A 12,793-nucleotide genomic window follows, 5' to 3' on the forward strand; every position below is an offset into this window, starting at 1 on the left:
AGAGAGAGAGAGAGAGAGAGAGAGAGAGAGAGAGAGAGAGAGAGAGAGAGAGAGAGACGTGGGGAGAGCTGAGATGTAGTGGACACGTCTATAGAGCATCTCTATGTGTGTGTTCTTAGATTGGTCATGAACAACGTACAGATCAGCACTGAATTAAAAACACATTTTTATTTTCTTTCACCCCTACATAGATAAATAACAAGTTATCGGCTGCCGCTAAACTATCAGCGTCTCGGACTGTCAAAAACGACGTGCGATCGGAGCGATCGAAGTGCAGTCTAGGTTCTAAGCTAACATTGAAACAGGAGTGTCATAATACACTCTACCTAGACATCTATAATAGAGTCAGTAGTAATAGAGTACACATATTATCAGACACTCATGATCCAATCTATCAGCTAGCTACTATCGCTGGCTGGAGACGGCGAATACGAGAGCTGTGAGCAAAAATAGGCGCAACTTGGCAGTTGGTGTGTGTGTGCGTGCGTGCGTGCGTGCGTGCGTGCGTGCGCGCGTGTATGCGTGCGTGTGTGTGTGCGCGTGTGCGTGCGTGCCCCTTGGTGTGTATGCGTGCGCGAGGGGGTGTGTGTATTGCCTGATCGCGAACAAAACGTTATTGTGGACTGAGAAAACCAGCGTTGTCAGAGGTCGACCGTTATACTATGTCAAGGTTTTAGGCAAAATTTTACCGATTTTTCATTTTCGACTTTATTCGATGGCTAACACTATGTGCCACCTCTGTATATGCTAATTTCTCCATATAACGGTACATGTGAACTTTTAGAGCGTTTTGATTGCCCGCGTACACGTGTAGTGAGGCTGATAGGATCTATGTCCCTCAGGGTACTGCCGGAACGTACCCTGTGTACGGTCCGGTATAGCGGAACGCACCCTGGTACTAAATACTACTATCTAATATGCCGGACAGTACCTCGCCTACTCCACTAACGAGTCTAGGGAGTCGCCTACGCCTACTCCATAACCCTAACTCTAACCCTAACCCTAACACTAACCCTAACCCTGACCATACCAGCTAGATAGTTACCAGGGTACGTTCCGGTATACCGGACCGTACCCAGGGTACGTTCCGGCAGTACCCTGGGGGGCATAGACCCTATTAGCTGTAGTGAGCAGCAGCTGACGTCACTGATGACGTCAGAGACATGATACAACCAGAATTTTCATGATATTCACTAAGCCAGTATCATTCAGCATCAACCCTCCTACAGCTGTCATCTCCCAGTGATAGTTGAAATAGCCCCGTTTCCCTTATTACACACCTTGCATTTAGGCGCGTGTTTGTTGACACATAGCTTAGTAACGCTCATAGGGTCTATGTCCCCCAGGGTACTGCCGGAACGTACCCTGGTCACTATTTGATATGGTTCGGGTACCTTCCGGCAGTACCCCGGGGGCAGTACACATCGTACGCGCGTTTTGCATGACAGTGCGGTGGTAACCTCGTAAGTTCTTACAATTTCTCAAGGTGCATGAAACATATTACCAATTTAGTGGTGCCAGTTAGTCATGGATATCTCACAGTAAGTGGTTCAAGGATAGAGATGCCCGTTTTATTTATAGAGGAGATATATCTCTATGCTCAAGCCAAAAAATTTCATGAAATTTCACAAAAATTTTGAATTTTTAAGTAAAAATGGTATTTTGGATATTTCTCAACTACCAGAGAGAGTGAGGATACAAAATTTTTGCCACATGTTAAGCACAATCTGGACCAAAATAGTGCGTCAGGATTTTTCTTTAAGTTTCATATTTACCGAGAAAAATGGAAAAAACTGCTTAAAAATCAAGTTGTTAGAATTGAAAATTTTAGCGAATAGAGGCATAACTAATAAAATACGGCACTTAATAACAATCCCTGACGCACTTTTTTTACAGCAATATGTTACCATTAAAACGAGTAAAATTAAACTAATCCGAGTTGTAATCACAGAGAAATATCCATTTATACATCGGCTACTATGTCAGAAATCTAAACGGAGAAATCAGCGTTTTCCTATTTTTCACAATGATCGATGATCGTTTGCAAAATGGGTGAACGTATGTGAAACATCTACTGTTATAGTACTATAAAACAAGTGATTGATTCGATTCATTCGCCAATAAACGTTTAATCTCCATTAGAGCAATAACCGTGCAAAAGGTGGCGAGTATCCTTAATAACAATGTTAAGCCTGTACGTTTTTTTATAATTAAAATTAAAAAAATTAATTAAAATAATGTTTTTATACAGTAGGCCTATATCGCAGGTAAACTATGTGCTTACGAAAGATGTGGCAGCACATTGTAGTCAGAATATGTCACAGGTGGTATGTAAGAGCTTGCACGGGTTGTTTTGTTTTAAAATACGTCTTTATTGATGTTCATGAGAATTACAAACACTTGCCTTACAATCAAGTCAATTTATCTTGCAGCTAATAATTCGTGCATTAACCTTTACAGTATTCAGAAATTACAGAGCTGTAATACAGAAAGAAAAAACCAGTTGCAACGTTTTCAGCTAATTCTGCTATTTCTGGAAGTATTGTTGTAAAACATCTACTACTTAAAACTTTGCCATTGTACAACACTTATCAGTGTATTACAGTATAAACATAATAAAATGGAATATGCTCACATAAGTTGCACAATAATAACTATAATTTTTGATAATAAACAGCGAGAACCTTTCAATATTTGGTCGTTTCTATACCTCTTGATCATGGCCCCGTATATTTAAATTTGCACTGCAAGTCTGGGTTACATTATAAATAGTATTTTTGTATACCGAGTTGAAAAATGACCCTTTTTTATCTAATTGCTAATCTATTCAAAAGCATGTGGTGCCAGTAATAGTTCAGTGCAGTTCGCACACGCATGCACACACACACTTACACACATACTTTTAACAGCACAATTCCTCGCACAGTAACGGGATTACAGTGCTACCAAAGGTGTATGCAACCTGGAAACCAAGACAAATTCTTATGTTACGCATTTCCGAATAATAATATATATAGCAGTACCGGTAGCATTACTTCTAAAATCCAACCAGGTGCCTAAATTGATGACAAATGACAACAAAGAAATGGCTTTGATAACAGTGAATATGTTAAATTTACACCCCTTTCTTTATTTATATTCTTTTAAATGATCAAACAGACACACCTCAACCAAATATCCCAACCTAATTCGTTGCTGGAAAACAATATATCTAAAAGAAAAAATCGGTTTACTGGCAAACATTATTCAATCAGGCTGATTGAAGAAGATAATGAACAAATATGAGCCATGGTATGATCGAGGCTATTGTGGAGTCTGAAATCTGTAAAGAACCCACGAGATGAGAGACAGAGAAGAGCACTCACGTGACGGTCACGGGTGATTGTTTGCCGGGATATAGGAGAATGCTGAACAGCAAATGGTATGCAGACCGAAGACTACTATGGTATATAACATTAAATTAAAACCTTAGTGCATGAGAGGAAAACGTAATTAAAACCAATTAGTATCATCGCCCGAGTGATTATAGGAAATCCTGCGCGCTGATTGGTCGAGACCTAGGTGATTATTTTTTGATAATCACCTCTAGGGTTTACATTGTAGTGGCGCCAAAAATGGCGGCTAGATTTGTAAATGTTACGGCAAATTTTGTCGCGGAAAATTTTTACATATGTATATAATATATAGCTGATATATAGCATAACAGCTGAATTAGCTCGCCTAGGTTTGTCTCGCAAAGAAACAATTTCTTTATGCTTTTAGAAAAATCCTCCTATACGATAATTTGGAATTTACACTTTGTTAGTTTAAGCTCCAGTAAACGTTCATTAAATGTAGTAACCAAGTAACACACTGCATTACGAAAGTAACGCATTCCAAAAACAACATTTTCTATGCGATATACCATAAAGTGAATTACGTTTTCCCATTGACTACCATTACATAACTTGAGATGTGTCCCTAACTAGTTTTTCGAACAAAAGGTAAATCGTACAAATAGGTAATCCCCCAATCTTCCATATCAGTTATACATGCAAGTAGACATTACAGATATTGATCATTTAATGATGTAATACAAGAAAGCATTCAGAACAGGAATGAGTATCCTGTACCAGGAATACACTTGTTCCAGGACACTGATCGAAGGAACACGCACATTCTATACACACATAATGCGTAGGTGTTCCCATTAAAGGTGTAAATTTGTCAAACTAGTTGGTGGCACATTTCAAAGCTGGCCCACCCAACTTAATGGCAGCTGGCTACCTCAGGCTCGGTGAATCTTGTTGAATAATCCCCTCGACTTCGTCTCGGGGAATATTCAACAAGATTCACCACGCCTTCGGCGAATAATTGCTAAATAACACACAATATTTGACTTTGCATGTGTATACATGAAGTAAACTCATCTTTCAAACTTTTGTTGGTAATGAGAATAATCCCTTACAAACCTCACCCGATTTAAATGCTGGTAAACTAATGGAAAGTGGGTAGGGTACACATGTAAATTAAATACTTGATAAGGCAGAGGAGAACATCAAACAGCTCCACGAAAATCTTTGCGGCACTAGTAACTACAGTAACACAAGTAGATGACCAAATCAAATTTTGAATTCCAAATGGGAAGGAACTCTACAGCAACTAATGACTCCCACTTTCCTCACTGCGAGATATTAGAAGAAACTACGAGTGTCATTTTGATAACACGGATCCTCTGTGCTTCTCACTGCCGGGGGCAGTCACGTATCTATCATGCGACCTGTCGCACCACTGCCATATCCACTATTGGCTGGACCCCACACCATTCTGGCACGCATGTAGGCTAGCATGAATCCATGTTGGCAGAGCACAGCGATACATTACGCGCTGACGTACTGCAAGCATTGCTGGGCATGTACGTGCTGACGATGGCAGTCCCGCTCAGCGTCTACGTCTGCTGCGACTGCGACTGCGACTCTTGCTGCGACTGCGGCGCCTTGTCTGTAAGCAACAACGCAATCACCGTCAATCGCTAAGCTGTTCGTCCTCGCCCCGTGAATGCCAGCTTTTGTTAAAAGATGTCAACGTTGCGACATGAGGGCGGGATGCCTGTAGCTAATACATTCATGTTTATTACATGAACATTCTTTCGATATTATCAGCTGCCTTGCTTGCAAGTTTGCTTACAACACGTACAACTTCACCAACATACAAAGTTAATGTTATTAGAATTCTTCATGTTATTCATGACTCAGGTTAGGAGATTGCTTAATTCGTATGTAGTAGTGAATACGAACAGCACTAGACTTGCCATTGAGATCACGACAAAAAAACTACGTATTTTTTCTTAGCAGAATTATTTTTTTAACATAGTTGGATCATTGTTATAGGAAAACAATAAAGAAACTAACAACATCATTATCATTAACAATTACAACAACAACAACAACAACAACAACAACAACAATAAATAATAATAAATGAAGACAGAATAATTAACAATAATCAGCAACAATAATTGAACAATTAAACTTGACAATAGTTACCACTTAATAATGCTTGAATCTCTGGCTTACCTCTCTCTCTTTCCGTCGTGACTCTTCAGCCTTTTCACGTTCCATCTTCTCCATAAGAGCTTGCCGCTTTTCTCTTTCCTCCTTTCTCTGCTTTCGCTCGTTCTCCTTTATAGCAATCTGTAACAAACAAATGCATGCAGATAGTTACTCATACAGGATGCTATCAACTTTCTTCCACTTAAAACTTTTAAATCCAAAGGTCTACACTCTTAAACACCCAGTAAGGTAGACACGAAGAGATTCACACTTGTGAACTATTATGAGTAAACTTTAAGGCTTCAGTAGTAGGGGTGATATCATTATATCTTGCAAAACATTCTTAAAATATATACCAAAAAATTTAAAACCTAAAGAATTTAAAGTTTCAAAAATATATGTAGTTATATCTGAAAAAACCTGGTATGTGATATAAATCGGTATTGGTATATAATTGGTAAATCTGGAATGTCACCATCTTTCCATGTGATTATTGTTTACTTTCGTTTGACACTTCATGGAAGCAAGTCTTTGCACATTAATTTGTAAGATGCTTTTGAAAAGTGGAATTTTTGCCCCTTTCCGAAACAGAAGCTTGAACCAATCACGAGGTTTCCATCAATGTAATACTTCCATCAAAAAGTTTCTTCAGACCATAGAGTGAGCTTATGACAATAAAATCATAACCGTCTAAGTACGTGTACGTCAATATTATAAACTATTAATCACGCACTTCGTTGATGACAGAGAGTATACATGAACATAACTTGGTGTAGTGCGCAGGCACTAACATGAAACAAATAATTTGCAGGCCTGGGTCAGCCATATCCATCAACAGCACACTGCTCTTACAGTTGCAGGAACATCAAAAATGCCAAACGAGTAGATAATAGATGCCTGATGTATGCATCTGAACAGGTATGCAAACCAGGCGCAAGAGCTAAGAAAGCATACGAAATGCATAAAAATTATTGCAGTATTATATAATACAATGTTCAAATGCTAAATCACCAGTGTATGACTGATTATAGGCAATTGTGCTTGGAACATAAAGCACTCTTATTGGTAGCATAAATGTTTTGCATGAAGTTGTACACGTACACGTGAAGACATAATAAAATGAGACATAAGACATAACAGTACCTCTTCTTCACTTAAAGGACGCCAATACAGAGGTGGCTCTGTATCCGTCTTTATCCACACCATATCCATTCCGCTCAATATTTGCAGACACATGTAGAATAATATAAAGAAATCCGACCTATGGTTTAACACACTTCTACCTTTTAATAGACATTCACTGCCTACACTGCCGAACACGAAATGCTAGCACCCAAACCTCGAAAACACGCAGTCACTCAATTGACACAGCTGGTGGTTTTCTGCACGTTGCACAACGAGTACAGCAAACAACGAATGACCGGTAAGTGCTGATGAATGTTTCTGTGTGTCGTACTTCTACGTTGACGTTTCCTACTAGACTGAATTTCTACTGAGACGCTCACATTCTCATTTCTCCTGCACAGCAGCAGGCCCACACATTCCGCCTGCCACTGTTAGCCCCGAGCTTGAAAACGGTGAAGATGACTGCCACCAAAACACACGTATGTACGTTCAACTTTACTTCCTGGATTCCGAACAACCTAGTAACCAGTTGGCTGGTTCACAGCAGCAGCGGCACTTTAGCGTGTCAACACATTTATAGCAATTGAATTGTCTACAGATAGCGTGCAATTACGTGGGACAATGACATTATTGACATACAATACGACATAATCAGAAGTGACATAATATTATGCTGATGATGAAACATGTAGTTTTTCTCATGTTTGAAATGAGTTAATTATTCACGATTTGTCCGGACTGCACGTATTAGCACTAGGCATCACCTCGCGGTACGGGTAACACATAACCTGCTTCTTGCCTTATGCGGAAAACTATTCTTACAGTTACAGTGTACTGCCGCGAGGAATTAAAACGCTGACCCAGTGATAGCGCGGCAGGCAGGCTTTTAGTCATTCGACCATGACGAGATGGCTAGAGCTATACCATGTTGTTTACAGTGACGGGCGAAGGCTCCAACTGCCTATCACTGCATTATGCACATATCAAGATTAACAAGAGCCGCAGAGCGACTGGGCTCATCTGAGGTGTGTTGCTACGGTTATGAACGTAAAATTCCAGTCGTGCGTAGTGACACATTTGTTAGGCGCAGATACGCAGTTGCGTACACATCATTTCAGCAACCTTCTGCATTCTGCATACCTCCCAAATCCCATTGGTTGATACAAATCGCGTGCCTGAAACTCCTGTTTTATGGTGCATTGTGACCCTAACCCCTAACCCTATTTAAAAAAAAAAATTAATTGTAAAAATTATTTGTTGTTATTAAATTGTTGTAAATCAATCATGTAAATATTTGCGTTAATTGGAAAAAAATAGTAAAATACAGAAAACAGGTAAATAATAAAAAATCTGATGGGATTCGATTCAAGGACCTTTGAGCCGTAATCCTGTGCTGTACCCATTCGGCTATCCAGACATTGGCTTTCTAGATTATGGATGTGCCATGAATATGAGAACACTGTGACATCATTGAGGCAGTTCAGGAATCCATGTTTAACCCTCCTCTTGAGGAAATCATGTAAATATTTGCGTTAATTGGAAAAAAATAGTTAAATGGATAAAGATAGAAAAATACAGAAAACAGGTAAATAATAAAAAATCTGATGGGATTCGATTCAAGGACCTTTGAGCCGTAATCCTGTGCTGTACCCATTCGGCTATCCAGGCTTATTGGCTTTCTAGATTATGGATGTGCCATGAATATGAGAACACTGTGACATCATTGAGGCAGTTCAGGAATCCATGTTTAACCCTCCTCTTGAGGGTCAAAAGGTTATCAGACACTTACTCTTCACATGTCAGTGGAAAGCACATTTCATGGTCCTTTTAATAAAGTGATAAAAATGGTAGGTCAGCGCTGAAACAAAAAAAGTTGTTCACTCTGTCTGTTAGGCCATGTCCTCAGAAAATATCTGATATGGAAACTGCCCTTTCAATTTCACCAATTTTGCACTGGTGATGGGTTTCCTGCCCATCACACTATACACCGAATATTAAGAGCATAGGTCGAGCCGTTTAGGTTTGTGCCGCAATTCTGCATTTCCTCCCTATACCTTAAGTTAAGGAGGGAATGTTTGTTCCCCCTTCTTTTAGACCTCTTGACCTTTGACCTTTAACCCGCCATAAGCTTCGCCATCCCAACTCGTTTTCGGATTACCCCCTACGTCCCGACTTTCGAATCCGTACGTCGAGCCGTTTAGATTTGTGCCCAACTGTTGACGGACGCACAGACAGACGCACGCACGCACGGACGGACGCACAATCATGCGATTCTACAAGCTGCATCTGACTATGTCAGATGAGCTAAAAATTCATAGCATTACAATGGTCTACAGTTATTAGTGTAAACCCTTCCGTGAAGCGGTGAGGGCCAACCCATCCGCCTGCTAAAAAATAGTCAGTGTGGGCGACCGCTACTAAGGTAAGGCTTTCTCCATTTTCGTGTTCAGTACAGAGCAGAAAGCACCTTTTTAGTGTCAACTTTCTCAACTATTGATTGGTACGCAACATCTACTTCTACAGATCACACAATTTGTTTTTAATTACCCTCACTCACAGTTAATATATTAGGGCCCCTAGCTATGTAATTCCACTACTAGGTAATGATGTAAAATCAGTTTTTAGCCACGTATTTGAGTCAACAGCGTACGTAACACTAAACAGTAATGTTTTATTATTACTTGGACGTGAACGGTTAAAACTGGTCAGAGACACTAACAGTGTGTGCAGGTTGGGCTTATATAACTACCCGATAGTATTTTTCATGTGAACTATGTGAAATTACCTGCATTACTACAACATAAGGCAACACGCCATGATGGATCACACGGCCGTGTTAATAATACACGATAACCCACACCTATAATAAACTGTAGTGTAACATGACATGCTCGGTTTACAACCGTGTACTGATAGAGGTGACCTACACATGATGATAACCTACATAACTTTAAGGTAACCTCACAGTGAAATGTTGTAGAAATGAATTTCTACTCGTTTTTATTGCTGATTTTCGTAACAATCATTTAGCAAATCTGACGTCCTAGAAGTAGGCGTACTGTCAGTGGTCAAACATCATCTATTAACCACACAGCGTTTCTCCAGGATATATATATTATGATATTATATATAATTTACTATAATTTATTCATTACAAAATTGTCAAGTTTGTTTACACAAGTTAGTAAGTACTCGTGGATCACGTAGAATCTCCCCACCAATATCCCTCGCACTATACACAGTATGCCACACACATCACGCATATCAGCTTCTAGGCATAATGCTGACCCTCATTAAGAAACTAGAAAGGGCAGTTGTTGCCAACTACATGTATCCCCCGTGCTCTCCCCAAGAGATGTGTAAGTATACGAAGTTTGGTCGCGCTAGGTCAATTAGGGGCCGAGTTATAGAGCGGAAGGGAAATATTATGAAGGTCAAGGTCAAGGTCAAGGTCAAAGTTAAAACTGGTCAGAGGACACGTACAGGGTGTGCATGGTTGGGCTTATATAAACTACACGAATAGTATTTTCATCGTGAACTATGTGAAATAGCCTGTCATTACGTCAACATAAGGCACACGCCCATGATGGAATCACACGGCGCGTGTTATTAACAAGTGCCGACCAGAGCGCAGCGCTATCTAAGTCTCTCCGGTGACTAGCTGTGGGGAGTAGTGGTTCTGTTAAACCTGTTAGCCAATATGTGTTTCACATACACGCCGAAACGTGGATGCACGAGGGATGGTAGCAGGAACCTTCTCAAGGGAATGTGTCGTTGGGGATCGTTAATGAAAGTTGCCACGAGGATGAGCGCGTACGTGTTAAGTGTCTTCAGCATTAAAAGATGGAATGCTCCCATCGTACGTAGTAGAACATATAGGTTGCAAGACGAATAGCGTAAGCACTCATCCATTTACCTACGCAAGCTACAGGCTGCCATCGAGAGCTGGCCACCTGTAACCAATTAGATGCAGGCAAAACTACACGAGCTAGGCTAGCTAATCACCGCCACATGCACTGGCACGTGGCCACTGGCAGTGGTATACGTACATGTAAATACTGACAGGATCAGGAATGCCAGTAGAAATTATACGATTTAAGGAGCTATAATTTGAAATTATAATATTTTAGCATAAATTTGAAATCTTCACTGTGACATTGTAAAGCCTCATACATCGGCATGATATAGATGTTCTACTAGCAACCCCGGCAGTCAAATTCTTTCTAACAGCACAGTGAACAAACATGGTGTAACCCTCCTCTTGAGGTCAAAAGAGTTATCGACACTTACTCTTGCATGTCAGGCAGAAGCGGACATTTCATGGTCCTTCTCAATAAAGCCAATAAAAATGACTTAGGTCACCGCGTGAAACAAAAAAAGTTTTTCAGATCGCTCCGTCAGACCAGTGTCCGCTCAGGAAAATGTCCTAAAATTGCCCGGTCCTCATTGACCTTTGACTGTGACCTCCAATTTAAGCACATGTGTGGCTTTTCCGTGCCTATGATGCGTATACACGACTATCACGAAGCCGTAGGGTCGAGCCGTTTGATTTGCCCGAATCTAGCATTTCCTCCCTATACCTTAAGTGGAAGACGTGAAATGTTCGCCCTTCTTTTACACCTCTTGACCTCTTGAACCTCTTGACTCCACTTCGACCAACATCCAACCTCGTTTTGACGTCCCCCCCAACGACCCCGAATATCGTGACCGTTACGTCGACGGGTTAAGATTTTCGCTGCCAACTGTTGACGCACCGTACGCTCTACGACGGACGGACGACGGTCACGGTTAACGGACGATCTGCGATTCTACAGGTCTGCATCCTGTACTACGTCAGTATGCACGCTAATAAACGAAACGTCACACCTATCAATATGAACTGTAGTGTTAGACATGGACCATGCTCGCGTTTTACAACGTGTACTGATAGAGGGAACCCTACACCGATGATGATAACCTTAGATAACTTTAAGGTATCCTCCAGGTGAATGTTGCTAGAAATGAATTTCTACTCGTTTTTATTGCTGATTTTCCATAACAATCATTTAGCAATCTGACGCTAGAAGTAGGCAGTACTGTCAGCAGTGGTCAAACATCAGCTATTAACACACAAGCGGTTTCTCCAGGATTATAAGATCTATAATATTAATATAATTTACTATATAATATATTCGTATTACAAAATTGTTCCAGTTTGTGCTTACACAAAGTTAGTAAGTATCTGTGGATCACGTAGATCTCCCCACCAATATCCTCGCACTGATACACCGTATGCACACACATCACGCGCATTATCCGCTTCTAGCTAGTTAATGCCTGACCTCATTAAAAAAAAACTCCTGTATAGTAACATATAATCAATGACATAAAAATCCTAGCACAAACAACAATAAAACCACGTGTGGACCTTAATTCGACTAAAACTAAGACATGGTTTGCAGTGTTTACTGTTGTTTGCTCCAGGGTTTATATGCCCATAATGTATATATATATAGCTGATATTAGCATAACAGGTGAATTAGCTCGCTAGGTTTGCTCTCCGCAATAGCAAACAACTTCTATTTCTTTTATGTTTCAGAAAAATCCTCCTATACGATAATTTGGATTTTACACTTGTTAGTTTTTCAAGCTTCACAGTAACGTTCATTAAATGTAGTAACAACCAAAGTAACACCACTGCATTACGGAAAGTAACGCATTCCGAAAAACAAACATTTTCTGATGCGATTATACCATAAAGTGAATTACGTTTTCCATTGGACTACATTACATAACTTGAAGGATTGTCCCTAACTAGTTTTTCGAACAACAAGGTCAAATCGCTCACAAATAGGGTAATCCCCCATCTTCCATATCAGTTATATCACTGCAAGTAGACATTACAGATATTGATATTTAATTGCATGTAAGACAGAGAAGCATTCAGGAACAGGAGATGAGTATCCTGCTACCAGCGAATACACTCGTTCCAGGACACCTGATCGAAGGAACACGCACATTCTATACACACATATGCGTAGGTGTTGCCCATTAAAGGTGTAAATTTGTCAAACTAGGTGGTGGCACATTTCAAAGCTTGGCCCACCCACTTTAATGGACAGGGGCTGGCTATAAATATGCGTTAGCCTGCCTCATCA

At 40.3% G+C, this 12,793-nt stretch overlaps 1 protein-coding gene and 1 long non-coding RNA gene across 8 annotated transcripts in view; both read right to left on the reverse strand.

The window, feature by feature from the left end:
• Nucleotides 1-4,286: 4,286 nt before the first annotated feature.
• LOC106813162 (apoptotic chromatin condensation inducer in the nucleus-like) overlaps nucleotides 4,287-12,793 on the reverse strand; it is a 29,727-nt gene continuing 21,220 nt past the window's right edge. For all 7 annotated transcript variants that reach the window (XM_014817228.1, XM_014817227.1, XM_014817226.1 and 4 more), the window contains 2 exons: nucleotides 5,556-5,672; nucleotides 4,287-4,980 (listed from right to left, as the gene is read on the reverse strand). In XM_014817228.1, coding sequence (XP_014672714.1) covers nucleotides 4,921-4,980; nucleotides 5,556-5,672 — 177 coding nt within the window. In that variant the 3' untranslated portion in view covers nucleotides 4,287-4,920. The remainder of the gene's footprint in view (nucleotides 4,981-5,555; nucleotides 5,673-12,793) is intronic.
• Nucleotides 10,481-12,793, reverse strand: part of LOC106813164 — a 3,845-nt gene continuing 1,532 nt past the window's right edge. Inside the window, exon 3 of the long non-coding RNA XR_001394434.1 lies at nucleotides 10,481-10,601. This is a non-coding gene — a long non-coding RNA (uncharacterized LOC106813164). The remainder of the gene's footprint in view (nucleotides 10,602-12,793) is intronic.

Source organism: Priapulus caudatus, unplaced genomic scaffold (assembly GCF_000485595.1).
Source record: "Priapulus caudatus unplaced genomic scaffold, Priapulus_caudatus-5.0.1 Scaffold731, whole genome shotgun sequence".
NCBI classification, from domain to species: Eukaryota; Metazoa; Priapulida; class Priapulimorpha; order Priapulimorphida; family Priapulidae; genus Priapulus; species Priapulus caudatus.